A 19,563-nucleotide genomic window follows, 5' to 3' on the forward strand; every position below is an offset into this window, starting at 1 on the left:
CTTACCCCTTATTGGTCATGTGAGTGTGGATCCTTAACTTCCTGAGCTATAATTTCCATAGGTCTAAGTACATTAAATGGCTTATTTGGACTACTCACTCAAAATAATATCTTTGTTACTCATTTAATAATACATTAAATATTAATCCGCATTTGAAAGCAGATTAATATTAATTAAAATGTCTATAATATACATTTCTTTCTATATTTACACTTTGGAGTATATTAAAAGTAGATGATAAGAATCAGATTGAATAAGTAAGTACGTGTGTGCCCAGGTTCCCACAGGGCCTCCTTCACGGTGTAACATCCCCTGCCATTTTAACACAATGACATTTGTCCTTAGAAAATTAAATGGAGCAATAAATTTTATTTCCCAGTTATTTTATTTTAAAAATGATTTTTAATCCGATGAGAGAATCCCTTAAAGTCTTAAAAAACTTGATTTTAATGCAAGTATAGATTTTTTTCATGCCTGCTTCACCAAGCTATTACCAATAAAATATTAGTTGGATTTCCTGCTACAAAGTTTCCCCTTTCTGATTTATAGAGCTTGTAAATATGAATGAAAGTATTTTCAGAATAAATATTCTTGGGATTCTAGCCACACCTTTTTTTCTGTCTGGTTGTAAAACTCCAAGACATTTACTTTATACAGCATTTTCAGGAAAAAATATGAACTATTAAAATAAATCAAAATAATATGCATAAAAAGAATACATATATTTCATGTAGTTTAAATACCTTTTCTTCATGGTTAAACAATACAGTAATTCCATAGGATATATAGAAAATATGAGTATAGGTCTTTAATTTTTATATACACAGTCTTATATTGTCTCTTCTTGTATGATCACTCATATATATATATATATGTGTATATATACATATATTCAGATATGCATGGAAATATAGACCCATTTTTGCCTGAATAAATCAATGATTGCCATATTTTTCTCAAAATTAGTCATTGCTGTTATCTGATAGTTGGGTGAAAACTTCAGTGGACGTAACATCAAATTAAAATGAGTCATGTTTATCTAAATGCATGGATTTCTGTGTTCTTACATAAATACCACATTTGTTGAATGAATGAGTGAAAGAATGCATGGATTATATACACTTTGGTTTTCTACATTTTATTATTTGATATATAGTTTCATTTCAGCATATGCTAGATTTTCTTTCTGTATTACATTTTTTGACACATTCCTTCTACATTTCATTTTATTTTATGAGGTAACTAAAATAAAAGTATTTGTTTTTGTATGAAGCCATGGTTTAAGATGGCTTCACAGATAATTTATGAAGTTCAAACTTGAATAGTTGTGCTTAACAACTATTCAAGTGGACAGAATTGAAAGTTATGACACATCAATTTGTACATTCATAAATTAAATATTTACTTACCACTAATTTTTATTTTTTAAATTTTCTAATGAACACCAGTAGGTATAATAGTGGAAAAAAAGAGGAAAGATCACTGTCCTCATTGAGCTTACTGTCTAGTGGGGGCAAAAAATATTAATAATCAGTGTAAAGAAATACAAGTGTAGATTTGCCATTCTATATTATGAGACAGAGTATGTGATGCAATAATGAGAAAAGAAACAGAAGTCTTCTTGAAGAAAATATTTGAGATCTGCAAAAAAGAAACAAATTAGGCAAATAGGTTTTAAATGAGCATTTCAGACAGGAAATAGCATGTAAAAAAAGGTATTTTGGTATGGTTTTGAAACCATCTTCATGATTTCTATGGCTGGTTAAATATTTTTTACAATAAAAGTGAATTTTTTGGCAAACATAAATGAACTTACATTTTAATTTCTAAAATATATTATTCTTGTTCTGTTACTGGGTGTTACTGCTCTTATTGTCTTTTTGTGTTTATCTATATATTACTATAAATCAACTATTTGATTTCAGCTTCTTGTTCTGGACTGAATGGGGACAAATGCCCTGCATTGGAAAGGCTCGCTTAGATGGCTCAGAGAAGGTTGTCCTTGTAAGCATGGGAATAGCATGGCCGAATGGCATCTCCATTGACTACGAGGTCTGTTGGATTTCTTTCGAGTATTTAAAGTACATTAACTGCCAGCTTGCATTAGTTCACGTTTAGTGTTCCCTTATTTTCTTAATACAACAATCAAAAACAGCTTGTGATATTACTTTTCAATCGATCTTTAGGAAAATAAATTGTACTGGTGTGATGCTCGCACAGACAAGATAGAGAGAATTGACCTTGAGACTGGAAGGAATCGTGAGATGGTGCTGTCAGGGAGCAATGTGGATATGTTTTCAGTTGCAGTCTTTGGGGCTTACATCTACTGGTCTGACAGGTAATTTATTTTTTTATAAGTATTTCAGTCTCAAAATGTTATTTCAGTGCCAGTTGCTTTACCCTTGTAGGATAAGCCATTCTTTAGCAAGGTCACAAAAAGGATCTTACAAAACCATGTGATTTCCACAGAAAAATCAGGCACTCTTGCTATTCCAGGCCCAAGAATTTCAATATAACAGACTAAAGTTGGTTTCTTTCACTTCTGTTTGGCCGTCTGTTATCTTCAGCTTAAACAACTGGCTTGATTTTAATTAATTGAAGATTGTTGATCATGTATGTTCTATTTTTTTGGCAGAGCACATGCTAATGGGTCCGTCAGAAGGGGCCACAAGAATGATGCCACAGCCGTCTGTTATCTTCAGCTTAAACAACTGGCTTGATTTTAATTAATTGAAGATTGTTGATCATGTATGTTCAATTTTTTTGGCAGAGCACATGCTAATGGGTCCGTCAGAAGGGGCCACAAGAATGATGCCACAGAAATGGTAACCATGAGAACTGGCCTTGGAGTCAACCTGAAGGAGGTTAAAATCTTTAACCGAGTAAGAGAGAAAGGTTAGCACTCTTAAAGGAATATATGTAATAAATGTATTTTATGTTATTTATGTCTCATTTTTTAATAAATTTGTCGAATTTAAGTTGGGGTTAATACTTATACTAGTTCAAAACCACAAAACCTTATTTTATGTATTTATATTTTGCATCTAATGTCCTACAAAATTCATGTAGTAGCCTAGTGAAATGAATATGTAGTAGTTCATAAATAGGTACACTTGTATATGGCAGCATACGTACACAGACATATTACATATTAGGCGTGTCTTGAGTATAGGTTTGGGTTAGTAATATGAAAAATACTTGATAGATATACTGATTTGACAAAACATAAAAAGCATGATTAGAATACTAGAGAGTAAAAAGCGGCTGAAGTTTTTGTTTTGGATTATATGTTAGTGTATAAAGTGGTCACGGCTCTGGAAGTTGATGCTTTTAGAGTGAAACATTTCTTGAAGTCATCATTTCCTTATAATGTGTATTTTGAAACTGACATGAGAGTGATTTGGGTATTTTTAAATCTGCCTTCATTGAAACAAATTATAATTAATTTTCTTTACATCAAATAAAGGAATAATCATTTTGGAGATGATAATTATGGATTCATAGAGGAAAATTAGCTTCACGAAGAAATCCTAAGAGCATATTATGTCTTCACTCAAAAGTGGAGCAAAAGCTTACATCTGATACATTTATGAAGTTAGGCACCTTGGAACCACAAATTTCTTTGACACTGACATAACTCACAGACACACAGTTTAAAGCAGTACATGTTTTTTTGGTGAATTCAGTTTGTCTTTTTGAGTGAATCAGTTATTTGTACCAAAGATGACAATATATAAAACCTATTGTAATCTCAGTATCAAGTGTCAAAAAAGATTTATACACTTAACTGGCTCATTAAGGGAAAGTTTTAATGATTTTATTTGGATGGTGAAGGAAGCAGAAGAATGTGATCTTTCAAATAAGAAACCCAAGATTTTAAACTGCTGTGATTAGAAAACAGTACTTTATAGGGTTTGATTTTTTTTCTTGACTCGTCTTAAAATTAAGAATAAAAAGACAATAAATTGTTATTATTTCTATAAGAAAAAAACTTATTTGGAAAACAAGAGAAAATCATAAACATGTGTTTTGTATATATATATTTTTTTATTTCTTAGGGACCAATGTCTGTGCCAAAGACAATGGTGGCTGTAAGCAACTCTGTCTTTATAGAGGAAATTCCCGGAGAAGTTGTGCTTGTGCCCATGGATATTTGGCAGACGATGGAGTTACTTGCCTAAGGCATGAAGGCTACTTGCTCTATTCAGGGAGAACAATATTAAAAAGTATACATCTTTCTGATGAAACAAATTTAAATTCTCCAATAAGGCCATATGAGAATCCACATTATTTCAAGAATATCATAGCCTTGGCTTTTGACTATAGTCAAAGAAGAAAAGGTACCAACCGAATCTTTTACAGTGATGCACACTTTGGAAATATACAGCTTGTTAATGATAACTGGGAAGACAGACAAGTAATTGTTGAAAGTAAGTACAACAATTTAATTTTAAGTAGTTTGGTGGAAATGAGTATCATGTGGATTACTAGAGAAATAATAGTGGTAATTGCGTGTAGCAATTACATTTTCCTAGAGTTTATATTCAAGAATAAATATGACTATATCATCCAACTCCCCAAATGTTAAAGAAGCAATTAACTGCTAGCATGTACATCATGTATACTATGATTATTAACTTTTAATCATGGAATTTCCAGTATGTTTCATCATACTGTTTCTTACAAGTAAGTGTATTAAAATTCATGGAAAATAATTTTTCAGTTCAAAACTCTTCTAATTGATTTTCTTCCAGTAGGAAAAACTATATCTTCAAGAATATCTGCCTAGTATATTGGGTCCATCATATTTTCTCAGATAAATGTCAGAGATTATTTTGTGTGCATATATATGTATATATATATATATATTTAAACATGTACAGTCTTGAGATGTTATTATAAAAATGATCTATTTTTTAATATGTTATGTGACATAATTATTCAAGCATGATATTCAGTGTGGATTATCCACATAATTCAGGGGTAAACCTTTTTCCTGTCATTCAACTTTTACAAGGACCATCTTATTTCTTGCACGACTTCTCTCTTTTATCTCTATGTGATTTCCATATAACCCACACTTTTCCAATATCACTATACTGAGATCAATTTTTTTTACTTTTTAAATTGAAAAAAATATTTAAATTTATTATAGAGTGTTGAAGTAATGTGGACTTAAATATGAAATTTGTCTCTTCACTACAACAATCAATACCATTCACTTACCCATAATTGACAGCAGTCATGTCTCCAAAATTTTCTTTATGTATGTGTGTATCATTTTTAATTACAAAAGTGGAATTATATTAAATGTATTATTCAGCTAACTGCTTTTTTGCACTTACAATATATATTGCAAAGTTTTTATTTCAGTACATAAAGCTCCATCTTATTCTTTTGAAAGCTTGTATCTAATTCTTTACCCAGAGCAAGCTAATTGATTTAATCATTTTCTTTTTAATGAACATTTAGATTTGAATAACTAAACTATAGTTATTCAAGCCTGGTTGTGTGGCAGGCATTTTCTAAAGAATGAATACAGTGAGTCTGGCACTTCTAGAAAAATGATCTACAGCGTTAGTTGCAAAAAATAAAAATCAAGCTTTCAAGTGAAAATCAGAATTTTGGAAGACTTATATCCACCACAGTAAGCTTGACAGCTTCCCATTACTTAAAGGCTTTTCTGATTAGATGGATGGCGATATTAACTCATGTGATTTTGGGGTATTGCATAATAAAATGTGTCAACATTTGGAAGGTATGCGTAAGTCAGGTAACCAATATTTCCCAAATGACATGGTAAAATCATGCATGGGTAAATGATCCATTCAAAGTGCGAGATAGACCAATTAATTTTAATGTAATAGAGTATGAAAAGTTCATCACTATGGTTTCAGATTTCACACTGCAACTAACCTTTAAATAACTATCACTTGACATGTGTTGGCGTAGTATGAAAAAAGAATATCCAGAGTTATCTAGAAAAGCTATTAAAACACTTCCTCCTTTTTTCAACTACATAGCTGTGTGAGGGTGGATTTTCTTTATAAACTGCAACTAACATATCACAACTGATAGGATGAAGAAGCAGGTATGAGAATCCAGCTGTCTTCTAGTGAGCCAGACTTAAACATATTGTAAAACTGTAAAACAATCCTCTTTTTACATTAGTTTTTGAAAATATAGTTACTTTTCTTAGAAGGTGTTACTTATATCAACAAGCAGTTGATTCATTATTATAACCTTCGAAGACATTGAAAAATATTTAAAATAAATTTTTAATCTGTATATTTTTTTTACAGTTTTGTGTTTATTCATACTTTTTAGGTAGTTCAAATATAGAGATTAAATATATCATGGTTTAAAACACCCGGATTCAATTTTTCCTCAAAAAATTATATACTAGAAAATATATTGTTCTTTTTTAAAATTTTTATTTTAATATTTTCTTGTACATATTTGTGGGATACAGTGTTTTGTTTCAATACATGCATATACTACACAATGATTCATTTAGGGTAGATAGAGTATTTTTGTACACATTAGTTCACTACTTCTCCCCCCGACCTTTCCGCTTCTCTCGGCCTCTGGTAACCATTATTCTACTCTGTACTTCTATGAAAATCCACTTTTCATTCATTGATGAGCATGTAACTTGATTCCATCTCTTGGCTATTGTGAATAGTTTTGCAATAAACGTAGGAGTACAGGTGTTTTTTTCGCTATATTGTTTTCATTTCCTTTGGGTATATACCCAGTAGTGGGATAGCTGGGTCATCAGGTAGATCTATTTTTGGTTCTCTGAGGAACCTCCATATTGTTTTCCACAGTGGCTGTACCAATTTACATTCTCACCATTGATGTGCAAGATGTCCCTTTTCTGCACATCCTTGCCATCATTTTCTCTCTTGTTGATAATACCTATTATAACTGGAGTGAGATGACATCTCATAGTGGTTTTAATTTGCATTTCCCTGATGATTTGTGAGGTTGAGCATTTTTTCATGAGCTTGTAAGCCATTTGTATGTCATCTTTTGAGAAATGTCTATTCAAGTCCTTTGCCCATTTTTTAATTGAGTTATTTGATTTTTTGCTATTGAGTTGTTTAAATTCCTTATATATTCTGGATATTAGTTCCTTGTCTGATGTATAGTTGGCAAATAGTTTCTACTATTCTGTAGGTTGTCTCTTCACTTTGATGATTGTGTCCCTTGCTGTAAAGAAGCTTTTAAGATTAATGCAACCCCACTCGTGTATTTTTGCTTTAGTTGTTTGTGCCTTTGTAGTCCTGTTCAAAAAAGTGCTTCCTATTTCATGCAGTGTTTTCCCTATGTTTTCTTCTAGTAGTTTCATAGTTTCAGGTCTTAAATTCAGGTTTATTTCCGGGCTCTCTTTTCTGTTCCATTGGTCTATTTGTCTATTCTTATGCCAGTACCATGCTGTTTTGGTTACTATGGCTTTATAGTATATTTTGAAGTCATGTAGTGTGATGCCTTCAACTTTGTTCTTTTTGTTCAACATTGCTTTAGCTATATGGAGTCTTTTGTGGTTTGTACAAATTATAAGGTCAGTTTTTCTACGTCTCTGATGAATGTCATTGGTATTTTGATAGGGATTGTGTCGAGTCTGTGGATGGCTTTGAGTAATATGTCTACTTTGTGGAGTCTTTTGTGGTTTGTACAAATTATAAGGTCAGTTTTTCTACGTCTCTGATGAATGTCGTTGGTATTTTGATAGGGATTGTGTCGAGTCTGTGGATGGCTTTGAGTAATATGTCTACTTTGATGATGTTAGTTCTTCCAACCCATGAGTGTGGGATATCTTTCCATTTATTTGTGTCCTCTTCAATTTCTTTCATTAATGCTTTATAGTTTTCATTGTAGAGTTCTTTCACCTCCTTAGTTAAATTTACTCCTAGATATTTTATTTTTTGCATATCTATTGTGAATGGAATAACTTCCTTGATTTCTACCTCACTACTTCATTATTAGTGCATAAAAAAACTACTGATTATTTTTTGTGTGTTAATTTTGTATTCTGCCACTATACTGAATTCATTTATTAGTTTTAGTAATTTGTTGATGGAGTCTTTTGCATTTTCTGTGTATATGATGATGGAATCTGCAATAGGGACAATTTGACTTCCTCCTTTTTGAGATGGACACCCTTTATCAATTTCTCTCACTTTATTGCACTGGCTAAAACTTCCAGTACTGTATTGAAAAAGAGTGGAGAAAGTGGTCATCTTTGTCTTGTTCCAGATCACAGAGGAAGAGCCTCCAATTTTTGTTTGTTGTATATGACTTTTATTATTATATTCCTTCTATACTTAATTTGTTGAATGTTGTTATCATTGAAAGGGTGTTGGATTTTATCAAATACTTTTTCTGCATCTATTAAAATGATCACATGTGTTTTCTTCCCCCTTCATTCTGTTAATGTGGAGTATCACATTTCTAGATTTGCATATGTTGAACAGTCCTTGCATCTGTGGGTTGTTGAATGATCTTTTTAATGTGTTGTTGGATTTGGTTTACCAGTATTTTGTTGAGGATTTTCCCATCTGTGTTTATCAGGGATATTGGTCTGTAGTTTTGTTTGTCTATTTGTTTGTTTTCTTGTGTCTTTTCCAGAATTGGGATAAGGGTAATGCTGGCCTCATAAAATGAGTTTGGGAGTATTCTCTCCTCTTCAATTTTTTGGAAGAGTTTGAAAAAAAATGGTATTATTTCTTCTTTAAATGTTTGGTAGATTTTGACAGTAAAGCCATCTGGTCCTGAGGTTTTCTTTGCTGGAAGACTTTTTATTATTGTTTTAATCTCATTACATGATTGATCTTTAGGTTTTCTAGTTCTTCGTAATTCAGCCTTAGTAAGTTGTATGTTTCTAGGAATTTGTCCATTTCTTCTAGGTTTTCCAGTTTGTTAGAATGTAGTTATTCACAGTCTCTTGCGATCCTTTGTATTTCTGTGGTCTGTGGTCTCAGTTATAATGTCTCATTTTTCATTTCTGATTTTATTTATTCAAGTCTTCTCTCTTTTTCTTTGTTAGTCCTCCTAAAGGCTTATCAATTTCCTTTGTCTTTTCAAAAAACTTTTTTCCATCAATCTTCTGTATTTTTTTGTCTCCATTTTATTTATTTCTGCTCTCATCTTTGTTATTTTTCTCCTTCTATTGATTTGGGGTTTGGTTTGTTCTTATTTTTCTCATTCCTTGAGGTGTAATGTTAGATTGTTTATTTGAAGTCTTTCTTCTTTTATGATATAGTCATTTACTGCTATAAACTTCCCTCTTATAATTGTTTTTCCTGTACCCATAGATTCTGTTATGAAGTGTTTTCATTTTCATTTGTCTCCAGGAAATTTAAAATTTTCTTTTTGATTTATACTTTGATACATTCTTTGCTCAGGAGTATGTTGTTTAATTTCCATGTATTTGTATGGTATCCAATATCCCTTTTGTCGTTGATTTCTATTTTTATTCAGTCAAGATAGTTGATATGACTGCAATTTTTAAAGTTTATTGAGACTTGTTTTGTGACCTAACTTATGGTGTATTCTAGAGAATGTTCCATGTTCTGCTGAGAAGAATGTGTATTGTATATCAATTGCATGAAATGTTCTATAAATGTCTGTTAGGTCCAATTGGCTCGGAGAAGAGATTAAATTGTATGTTTGTTGGTTAACTTTCTGTCTGGATGATCTGTCCTGTGCTGAAAGAGGGATGTTAAAGTGCACAACTATTATTGTGTTGGAGTACATCTCTCACATTAGGTCTAATAGAGATTGCTTTATATAACCAGGTGCTCCAGTATTGGGTATGTATATATTTAGAATTGTTATATCCTCTTGTTGAATTCATCCCGTTATCATTATATAATGTCCTTCCTCATCTTTTTTTACTTACATTGACTTGAAGACTATTTTATCTGATATAACTATCCCTGCTCTTTTTTGGTTTCCATTTGCGTGTATTTTTTTTTCCATCCCTTTAATTTCAGTCTATGTTTGTCTTTATAGGTGAAGTAAGTTTCTTGTAGGCAGAATATTGTTGGTGCTTGTTTACAGTACATTGAGCCACTCTGTGTCTTTTAGTTGCAATATTTAATTCATTTACATTTAGGGTTATTATTGATATATAGGGATTTGTCACTGCAATTTTGCTATTTTTTTCTCGTTGTTTTATAGATCCTTTTTTTCCTTTTTCCCAGTCTTTCTGTTTTTCTTTGTAGTTGAGTGGTTTTCTTTAGCAGTATATTTTGATTTTCAGTATGTCTCTTATATGTTTTTGTGTTATGGTTATGATGAGGTTCACAAAAAACAAATTATAGTTAGAACAGATTCTTTTGCACTAATCATAACTTAACTATCTAAGAAAAAACAAAACACCAACTTAACTCAACAATTTTATATCATTCCCCCCCACCTTTTGAAATTTTGTTGTTTCAGGTTAGATCTTTTAATATTGTTTATCTCTTATAAGATTGTTGTAGCTGTTACTGTCTTATTAGGTTTGTCCTTTAGTCTTTTTATTAAGGATATAAGTGGTTATACACCTCCCTTAAGACATTGCAATAGTCTAAGGTTGTCTGTGTACTTACTTTATTAGTGAGTTACATACCTTCAAATGTTTTCTTGCTATTCTTCAGTATCATCATCTTTCAGATTGAAGAACTCCCGTTAGTATTTCTTGTAAGGCACGTCTAGCATTAATAAATTTCCTTAGCTTTTTTTGTCTGAGAAAGACTTTATTTCTCCTTCATATTTGAAGGTTAGTTTTGCTGGATACAGAATTCTTGGATGACAGTTTTTGTTTTTTGTTTTTTTTTTTTCACTTTAGTACTTTGCATACATTATCCCATTCTCTTCTGGCCTGTAGAGTTTCTACTTAGAAATCTGCTGAGAGATGTACCAGGGCTCTGTTGAATGTCATGTGTTTCTTTTCTCTTGCTTCTTTCAGTATTCTTTCTATGTGTTTGGCTTTAATAATTTGATTTTGGGATGTTCCTTTGGACTGAGTTTGATTGATGATCTTTCTGTACCTGGATGGTGTCAACTTTCTCTATATTTGGGAAATTTTGTCATTATATCTGTGATTATGCTTTCTGGACCTCTTCCTTTTTTATTTCCTTCGGGTTCAACAATTATGCAAAGGTTATTTCTGAGTCCATTGCTGGTGCTTTGTTTGTTTCCTTTGGTGGCATCATATTTATCTGTTCTTTCTCAATCTTTGTGTTTTCACATTGATTCCTCAGCATTTGAGGAGATGACTACCTCCTGTAGGTTTTATAGGTGTTCTTTGGTGTTGTTAGGCCTTTACTGGTTAACACCAGAGCTTTGTCTTTAGTCTGTGGGATGTTTCTCCCCCGTATTCTGTGGTGGATTTATAGTGACCACCACTACTTAAACTCTGCACTATATCTAATTTTTGTCTTGTGGTTAATTCCAAAATTGGGGAAAACTTCCTGTGGGTACCACAACTTGAGCTCTGCGACTGAGCTTGAGCTTGATTACTACTTTGCTGCTCTTTCTCAAACAGGGGAATGCTTTTTATGTCTATTGGATTATAATTGTTGGTCTTTTAGTCACTTCTGCATTTTGTGGGGTCACCACAGCCACAACTGGGCTGTGTGGAAATTCCGGCCTGGGACAGAATCTGTCCCACAAATTTGCACCCCCTGTAGTTCTGTTGTCCTGACTGGTGTCCACTGTGTGGCTACTGTATCAATCAGAAGGCAGATCAGCTGTTTACACTGTACTCCATTGCTTTCTTGGTGGGTCAGCCTCCCCTCTGACACTCCAAATATTTCCTGTGGGGCAGGTCATGCATGAATCCCCAGCAAAGACTGGCTGATCTCTGGGTGGTTCTTTCCTCCCATTGGCTATGGCTCCTTGCTTCTGTGTACATCCACTAGAAGGTTGTTAGTGGCTTTACAGGCCTGGGAGATGGAATGGTGCTCGCCAAAGCACCCTCCTCCCTTGCAGACTTCAAGTAGCTTCATTCAAAGGGCGCTGCTGGGGCATGGCTCCTTGCTTCTGTGTACATCCACTAGAAGGTTGTTAGTGGCTTTACAGGCCTGGGAGATGGAATGGTGCTTGCCAAAGCACCCTCCTCCCTTGCAGACTTCAAGTAGCTTCATTCAAAGGGCGCTGCTGGGGCTCTGCCATCTCCTGGAAGCTGCTCCATGTGCTGTTAGCTGCTCTTTGCCTTGTATCCTGTCAGCCCCAGAAACAGCCAGGACTTGGAATGGTTGGAGTAGTCCCTTCTTCTCCTCATGGCCATTCACATCTTAATGAACTCTATGGGTCTCTCCTTCAATTCTACCGAGCTCCAGCAGTCTCAGCATGGCAGTTTTTGCATTTTAATAGTTGTAAATTGATAGTTGTAAATTTGCTTCCCCACGCAGTCTATCAATTTAGATTGTGTGGGGAGGCAAAGCTAGGGATCATCTATTCTGTCATCTTGAAGACATCACTCAATTCAAATTTTTAATATGGTAAGTAGCTATAGACAGAACCTACATGCACAAAATCTCTTTGGAGTCTTCTGTAAAGTTTAAGAGTATAAAGATCCTCAGATCAAAAAGATTGAAAACTACTCTTCTAGACTAAGGCCTCAGAAAATTCTTAGTACAAAGACATGAAAAAGCATGGTGTGGATGAGGAGTCACTTGGTGTGATTAAAATATAGGTTGTGTGGCATGAATTGATATGAGATAGAGCTGGAGTAGAAGGAAGTGACCTGATATTGAGGGACCCAGTCTGCCAAAATAAAGGGTTTTCTTTTTTTTTAAAAAAAAAAAACAGTTCCATTGAAATATTTTACATACCATATAAAGCATAAAATTTGCACAATTCAGTGGCATTAATTATATTCACAGTGTTGTGAAACCATTACCACGACCACTACTATTTCTGAAATGTTTTCATCACTTCAAACAGAAACTCTATTTAAAGCAATAACTCCTTATTATCCCCTTACCCCAGGCCCTGCTAACCTCTAATCTACTTTCTGTCTCTGTGAACTTGCTAATTCTAGTTATTTCATGTAAGTGAAATAATAAAATATCTGTCCTTTGTGTGTTGTTTACTATAATGTTTTCAAGGTGCATTTATGCTCTAGCATGGATTGAAACTTCATTCCTTTTTATGGCCGAATAATATTCCATTTTATATATATATATATATATGCCACATTTTGTTTATCCAGTCATCTGTTTATGAATGCTTGCATTGTTTCCACCTTTTGGCTATTATGAATAATGCTGCAATGAGCATTGGGGTACAAATATCCAAAATAAGGAGTTTTAATTTTATTCAATAGATGAAGGAAAAACAGCAGACTGTTGTAAAGTGTATATATATATATATATATATATATATATATACACACACATAGGATTTATGTTTTATGAAAATCACTCTGTGTTATGTTTGATGAAGTGTAAGGGCCATATCTGAAGGCAGAGTTGCCCTAGGCAATTTTGTAATATTTCAGATCCTGTGTCAACAAAGGTAAATAAAACTGAAAACATATTAATCAAAATATATACACAACCAAACCATTCTAAACCTCTCATCCAAAATCAAAGCAAGTAAAATTAATTAACACTTTAATTACTGTAGGTGTTAACTTATGTGTAGGTGAAACATAGTGCCTAGGTCTTTGAATTCATTCAAGCTGAGATTCAAATTCTCAGTTGCTGTTTATTTCCTGAAGGCTACTGTGTCAATTTCCTCATCTACAAAATAGGAAGCTTAGTAATTAACACTTTAATTACTGTAGGTGTTAATTTATGTGTAGGTGAAACATAGTGCCTAGGTCTTTGAATTCATTCAAGCTGAGATTCAAATTCTCACTTGCTGTTTATTTCCTGAAGGCTACTGTGTCAATTTCCTCATCTACAAAATAGGAAGCTTAGCCATAAATTTTTTGTGAAGATTTTATGAGAGTATGTAAAGAACTTATAAATAAGCATAATTTTAATTTTAAATTTTCTATTACTATATTTGTGATACACTTGTGGATCATTTAGGATAATAATCTTTATCTTAAATTATTTTTAGCATACACATTAGAGTAGTTAAAAAAACAGAAATAATTACAATAATTATAGATATGAGGTAGTGTAATATCAACTAGAACTTAATAATTAATTAAGATTAGTCTACATTAATAATTTATGTAAATCTTTCTAGATATTGTCTTTGCCACTCTCCCTCCTCTGCCAAGAAGTAGCTATTTGTTTAATCATTGCAATCTTCTCTAAGGTTTTGTAGGAGAATTTACATTTTGACTTGCCAGACCAAAAAAGAAAAAGAAAAACAAACAAAACAAAACAAAACAAAAATACCCCAGAACAAAAAACAGAGTGGTGCATATAAATAAATACAAGTAAGATGTGAAATTAGTTTTTGTATGGGTATTTCATTTTATCATATCCGGACTAATATATTGTATTTTGTTACATCTTTAACCAGTTACCAAAAACTAAGTTCATGGAAATTTGATTAAGTATTTTAAACATGAGAGAGCTTTAAATACTTGTACAAATCAGTTTCAGACTTAGATCCTTCATATAGCTGAATATGGGGAAAGAAAAGGATGAAGGCTTTCATCTTTAATTTCCTGGGTCCTATAGAATAAATTATTTGCCCTGTGGTTTAAAAGATAAGATGACAAGAGCTATTAAGTACAATTTGATGTTCATTAAGTGCTTACACTGTGCAATAGATTATTAGGTATGGTGTGAATAAAGATGAAAATGCTTCTTTTCTAGCCTACAGAAATTTATATTATGGAAAGAAGAAAATGTCATGGTTCACTTTTCCTGTGAAAAGTCAAGACCTCTGGTCAGGACACTGTTGAAAATGTATAATTTGAGGAAATATCTGGCTTTTAAAACATAGCAATGATTAATAAAATATATTAAAAATTAAAATTAAAAAGAAATTGCTAATCTCAAAAACAAGATAGATTTTCCTTGAATGATAAACAGGACAGAAATACAAAGCAGAGAGAATGGTTGAAAGGTCAGACTTCTGAGCCCCCACATTATGAATCTTACAGAGAAACAGGGTCTAAAAAGAGCTTGCCTACACCAAGGACTGGAGTAAAGCTGGCCCACAGGGAAGCAAGGCTAAAATAAAGTTGTGCATCAGTTACCTTGGCCAATGACTTGTAGAAAATACTAACTCTGATGGCTTACAGACCACAGAAACAGCCTTGTGACTGCCTTTGACCCAAGTCCTTTGCAGGTTGATGGCTGTGCAAGTTCTCACATTGCTCTGTGAAGCAAAACCCTAAATGAGTCATAAAAGAGAAGGCTTTTTAAGGCCCAGAGGTCAAATCAAGGCAAATACAGAACACCCCACAGAGCGGAGTAAGTGCTGGAAGAGAGGTTAAAAATATATCCCTTTTACTGAAATAAATCTTGCAAATTTGATTTCCATAACACATGGATTCTTAAGAAAGACAGCTACAAAAAACCCTACCAGTCAGGAGATGAATGAAAATGAAAATAACAGAACAATCATAGGAGAGTTTTGTAAGTTTCTGGAGGGTTCATCAAGGAGAAAAAGGAAAAAAGTACCCATAAAAAGAACAAGAAATAGTGAAATAAAAGAGGCCAAGATTATATAAGTAACACACAATTTCATTAAAATGAAAACAACTAAAACTCTTGGAAAGAAAAAATCTGGTCACTATAATTAAACTTAAAAAGAAATCTCTTTTGGTAGAATAAAGTTTATGCTGAACTGGTGTATCAGTCTGTTTCTATTGCTTATAACAAAATACCTGAGACTGGGTCATTTATAAGAAAACAAAATTTATTTGCTTACAGTTCAGAGGCTAGGAAGTCCAAAGTCCAGGTAACACATCTGGTGAGGGTCTTGGTGATGGTGACAGTGACACAGGGGTCTCACATTGCCAGATGGTGGAAGCAGAGAGAGCAAGCACACTCCTTTTAAAGCCCTAAGAACCACAACCCCTGACCCCCATTATTAATCCATTCACTATGGCATGGTCCTATAATCTAATCACCTCTTGAAGACCCCCCTTTCAATTACCATAACAGGATTTCCCACCCTCTTAACACTGCCACAGTGGGAGTCAAGTTTTGAGGAACAGTCAATCCTAGGCATCTAGTCAAAGTGAGAATGCACAAATTAGATGCTTATTAATTAATAAATAATTCATAAATTACACAGAAAGATAACCCCAAAATGAGAACAGTTGAGAAACTTGGAGGATAAATTGGTAAGTTCAAGATGCTTTTAGCTAATAAATGTTGACAAATGGCAAAATGAGAAAGAAGGGTAAAAATTAACAGTGAAATTATAATGACAGAGCTTACTAGTAACGAAGAAAAAAATGGGTCCTCAGATCGAAAAGGGACTATAAGTGTTGATAATAATAAAATTGTCAGCCATCAAAGTAAGACTTCAGAGCACCATGAAAAAGGAAAAATCTTAAGATGCTACTAAAAGCAATAGTCAGATCATATGCAGATGCCGAACATTGGGATTTAAACAGACTTCTCAACAGCCACAAGAGTAAAATAGACTACGAAGGAAATATATAATTCTACAATTAACTGAACTATTCCAAAATGAAGGGAAATAAAGATTGTTTTACAAATACAAAGTCAGTAACAGTACATGTATATATTCTCGTTGAAAAACAACTTGAAATAATGGCTTCAAACTTGACTATAACCAATGTTAAGAAATAAATTTTACATTTTATATTGTAACTCAGTATGCGTGTTTTAGTTTTACAAAACAATATCCTTATTCTGTAGGATGCATTCTGATGTTTTGTTTCAGCCAACCATAGCATAGGAATATTTTTTAAAAATCAAACATTGCTTAATATAAGTTCATTTGGTGTCCCTGCATTCAATAAGCAATTAGAAAACATAATTTTAAAATGCTACTCTTAAACTAGTAATAAAAACAAAGGATGCACAAAATCTTAATGGAGAAAATTATGAAGTGTTTGTGAAGGACATAAAGGATGAACTTAAATAAAAGGGAAAATGTGATTTTAATAAGGGGAAAACTCAATTTCCATAGCTATAGAAATTTGCCCCAAATTGTCTGTAAGTTTAATGCAAGACAAAATGCCAAAATGATTTTTTCATGAAACTTTACATGCTGATAATAAAGTTCACATGAATGAGCAAAATATCAACAATGGCCAAGGAAATGTTGAAGAAATATAAATTTGTAGTCTTTCCTTGACAAATCTCTTCATTATTAAAAAGTTAAAGCAATTAAAACAGTGTGATATTACCAAAGAACAGTTAAATATGGGCTGGCCCAGAATTAAAAATTCTTAGTGATGGTTTCATAGTACTTTTAGATTATTTTTTCAAGACTCCTAGTAGCAGTGTACCTCACCTTTACATTATAATTACATTTTACTGAAAATGTCTTTTTTTCTTTTCCTTTAAAAGGGCTAGTTCCATACCCTTTTCTGAGTGTCTAAAAACACATTTGTGTTCATTTTTTGCACTTTCAAAGGTAAAAAGGTCAGCTTTTAAAATGCATTTATCTTTAATTTGCTTAGTATATAGAATACAGACATTCATACTCAAAATGTAAAAATTTTAGCTATTCAAATTTTCAGATTTCATAAGATAAAAGACACTTTTAATCATTTATTACCTATAGCAATTTTAAGATTATCTGTTTAGATAATTGCAATTACTGGAGAGGTATATGGAGCACTGTTTCATTAGGTATTGAAGTTACTAATAAAATAATAGGAAAAGCATAAAAATAAAGGATGGAGGCTTTGCATACAGAGTCAGCAATTTGGGAGGCATGTGGTAATTTTTATGGTACAAGAGAAGAGAAGGTAACATCATAATTAATTATGAAGAGTAGAACCTGGAATGAGTCATTATTAATGCAAAGGAAAAGAGAACATGGTATCTCTCCCTCATTAAGCTGCAGGCTCTAAATTAGTATTCAGTATGACTTCCATGAATTCAGAATTTTCTAAGAAATTGGAGCCTATCCCAGAAGATGGCCTGTGGCAGATGTAGGGGAGGAAAAAACTTTCCTCTATTTTTTTATCTTCTGAAGCTTAGATCTGTGAATTAAAAACTGACAAAACACAAATTAACAGAAGAAAAGGCATACAAATTTTATTGATATTAATTTCTACATGTACACAAAGGCCTTCAGAGAAAAGAAGTGAAGACCCAAAGAGGTGGTTAAACATAGAGAATTATATACCATTTTAACAAGAGAGGATAAAATGTGAGGATGTGACCAGACAAAGAATAGGGGTTTGGGCTTCTAGGAGCTGTAAATTGAGGGAAGGTAAATATATGGGAGGAACTAATGGAAGATAAGTGTAACTTAGTAAGGTTTTGTTCATGTGGACTTATTTCTGTGCTGTCTCTGGTGATAAATATTTTCCCTCCCTTCCTCACAAAGGGAAATTTGTGCCCTTATTTTAGGTATATGAGGTAGGGAAGAGAGCTTTTCTTGTGTCTGCTGTTTTTCAATTGCCTTTGGCTCAAAATAGTTCTTATACCAATATGCCATATTTTGGGGTAGCATATTCTAATCCCCTTCAGAGGCATGATTGTTCTAGTTAAAGTCTCATATCTTACATCAATCAAGACCAGATTTCTAGATGGCAAAGGTATGCATGAACAGAAGACATTGGAACCAGAAGTGGGGCTACTTAATTTGAGGAAGTAGAGAAATTCATGAAGAGCATGATGCTAGTGACAGGAAAACAACAACAAAAACAACAACAAAAGAACTCTTAGTCATGTGTAAAACATTCTACTGAACAAAGTTCTGCAAGTTAATATGAGGTGTGGTACAGGCCTTAGAAGCAGAGAATTGACAGAGGACTCAAGAGTCTTAAGTGGTTAGCATTAAGATTATTCAGACTCAGAACCACCAAATTTTAATATATGTGTCAGAATAGCTGACAGTAATAGAAAGAGGGGAAGGCAGTGTAGGGAAATACTAGGAATTCCTGTGTTGTGAATTACAGCCATAAAGAGTTAGGAAACTGAAAACTTTTTTGCATGGGTTTTCAGGTTTGAAGGACTGCCCAAGTAGATCATGTTAGAAGATCTGACAAGCGGGCCGGCCTGGTGGCACACTGGAGAGTGTGCCGCTTGGGAGCATGGCGGCGCTCCCGCCAAGGGTTCGGATCCCGTGTGGAGACCGGTTCCCGCTCACTGGCTGAGCGGCCTGGTGGCACACTGGAGAGTGTGTCGCTTGAGAGCATGGCGGCGCTCCCGCCAAGGGTTCGGATCCCGTGTGGAGACCGGTTCCCGCTCACTGGCTGAGCGCGGTATACAGGCGCCGCACCGAGGCTCGCGATCCCGTTACCAGTCAGTAAAAAAAAAAAAGACAAAAAGGAAAAAAAAAAAAAGAAGATCTGACAAGGTTTGTGTTTGCAGAATCAGAAACTGCTGGGCCGTGTCCATGTGGAAGAGAGTTATGGCCAATGTTTGTCATATGTTTATTATAAAACTTGAATTTCACTGGAAATCTGTGATTATTAGCCTAGCTCCAGAAGCT

At 33.5% G+C, this 19,563-nt stretch overlaps 1 protein-coding gene across 1 annotated transcript; it reads left to right on the plus strand.

The window, feature by feature from the left end:
• Positions 1-1,947: 1,947 nt before the first annotated feature.
• LOC103604384 (low-density lipoprotein receptor-related protein 1B-like) lies at positions 1,948-4,612 on the plus strand. Its single transcript, XM_008588944.1, has 4 exons — positions 1,948-2,052; positions 2,187-2,338; positions 2,771-2,895; positions 4,059-4,612. Exons 1-4 carry the CDS (start codon positions 1,954-1,956, stop codon positions 4,586-4,588), a joined length of 906 nt encoding a protein of 301 aa, XP_008587166.1. The 5' UTR covers positions 1,948-1,953; the 3' UTR covers positions 4,589-4,612.
• Positions 4,613-19,563: the final 14,951 nt, after the last annotated feature.

The sequence above is a fragment of the Galeopterus variegatus genome, unplaced genomic scaffold, assembly GCF_000696425.1.
Source record: "Galeopterus variegatus unplaced genomic scaffold, G_variegatus-3.0.2 Scaffold5112, whole genome shotgun sequence".
In the NCBI taxonomy this organism is placed as follows: Eukaryota; Metazoa; Chordata; class Mammalia; order Dermoptera; family Cynocephalidae; genus Galeopterus; species Galeopterus variegatus.

Bases quoted from the DNA above. Each gene is read 5' to 3' on its own strand.
- LOC103604384 (XM_008588944.1), top strand. From the start codon at position 1,954: ATGCCCTGCATTGGAAAGGCTCGCTTAGATGGCTCAGAGAAGGTTGTC. The intron at 2,053-2,186 runs GTCTGTTGGATT...ATCGATCTTTAG, and splicing joins GCATCTCCATTGACTACGAG to GAAAATAAATTGTACTGGTG. The intron at 2,896-4,058 runs GTTAGCACTCTT...TTTATTTCTTAG, and splicing joins TAACCGAGTAAGAGAGAAAG to GGACCAATGTCTGTGCCAAA.